This window comes from Theobroma cacao, chromosome 4, assembly GCF_000208745.1.
Source record: "Theobroma cacao cultivar B97-61/B2 chromosome 4, Criollo_cocoa_genome_V2, whole genome shotgun sequence".
NCBI classification, from domain to species: domain Eukaryota; kingdom Viridiplantae; phylum Streptophyta; class Magnoliopsida; order Malvales; family Malvaceae; genus Theobroma; species Theobroma cacao.
The window spans coordinates 2,677,187-2,678,788 of NC_030853.1; the positions used below are offsets into that span (position 1 = coordinate 2,677,187).

A 1,602-nucleotide genomic window follows, 5' to 3' on the forward strand; every position below is an offset into this window, starting at 1 on the left:
CGGTAAGATGCTTTCGCGAGGTATCCCCGAGAATGGATTTTTGGCAAGGGCCAAGTTTTTGAAAAGTGCATAAGCCATGTTGAGTAATTAGATGAAATCCAATTATTTATATGGGTTGAGATGAATTATTTTAATTGTCTCCTATTACTCGGCTTTAGATTATTTTGATGATGTCTGTCTACTCACTGGGATTTTATAATCTCACCCCTTCTTCCTATACATTTTTCAGGCTCAGAATAGGTAGTAGACTGTCAATTGCATTGAGAAGTAAATTTCGGAGTTGCATCCTAGAAAGCAAAGTTATAGACGTAAACTTTCTCAGTTATTTGGGGGCCCACGTGTCATTGTAATTTAAATTGCATACTCCAGTTTTCTATATTACAGTACGTATAAATTTATTTTGTTTTTATGTGCATAAAATGAATTTTTGATGTTTCAAAAATATATATATATTGTTTTACATTAAAATAGATTATTTTAATTAATATTTTTATTTTATTTTATTATTCAAAAAAAAAAGAGAGAGGAATGGAAATACTGGTACAAAAGCCTTGCGAGGTCTCGAAAGGCATTCGGGGGAAGAATGTTTGTCGAGGCTTCGCGGCGGTTGTCACGGGCTCGATGGGAGTTCCGGGTCGTGACAAAATCGTCGATTGGTTCCCTGCGCTAGAGATCTCAGATAAAAAATATGAAAAGCTTGTTAAACGTTGGAACAAATCTGTCATTGTTAGAATGCTGGGGAGACCAATTTCTTATAGGCTGTTGTGTGACAGGATTGCCTATATGTGGAACCCTAAAGGCAAATACTCGATTGTTGATTTGGATGATGACTGTTTCCTGGTTAAATTTACAGAGGAAGGGGACTACCTTAGGGCTCTCTTAGATGGTCCTTGGGTGATTCAAGGAAGCTATTCTTTAGTGCAACCATGGACACCGAACTATCTAAGAGGTGCAAACGATCTCACTGCTGTAGCGGCTTGGGTTAGATTCCCAGGGATGCCGCTTCATTTATACCACAAATCAGTGCTAAGAAGATTGGCGGCCCTCTTAGGTCATCTGTTGAAAATTGACTATAACACATGCTCGAAAAAGAGGGGAAAATTTGCAAGGATTGCAGTGGAGTTGGATCTAACTAAACCATTGGTCCCATTTGTATACGTGAAAGGAAAAAGGCAGAAGGTGGAGTATGAAGGCCTGCCAAGGATTTGTTATGTTTGTGGACTATATGGGCATGTCCAAGAAGAATGCCTAAACAAAGAAAACTCTCGATCGCATAGTATGAATGAAAAGGAGAAAGGGGATGAACAGCACTAGGAGGATTCACCATATGGCCCTTGGATGATAGTTAGCAAGAAAAAAACGAGAGGATATGAGGGGGGAAGCAGAAAGCAAACAGTTATAGAAGCGAATAGTCAAACAGGGGACGGGTCCAGGTTTACAATACTGAACCATGCGCCCAACGACGGGCATCCAATGCAGGTGAATACCAAGGAGACTGTGGTGGCTTCAATGCAGGTGAATACCAAGGAAATTGAAGTAGTGATTAAAAATGGAAGGAAAATGCAGAACACTGTGAGGGGGGCCGATGCCAATGGAAAAATT

The 1,602-nt window shown here is 39.9% G+C and overlaps 1 protein-coding gene across 1 annotated transcript; it reads left to right on the top strand.

Annotated features, from left to right (window-relative positions):
- Positions 622–1,314, top strand: LOC108661542. Its single transcript, XM_018118964.1, has one exon. The coding sequence runs from the start codon at positions 622–624 to the stop codon at positions 1,312–1,314; it is 693 nt and encodes a 230-aa protein (XP_017974453.1).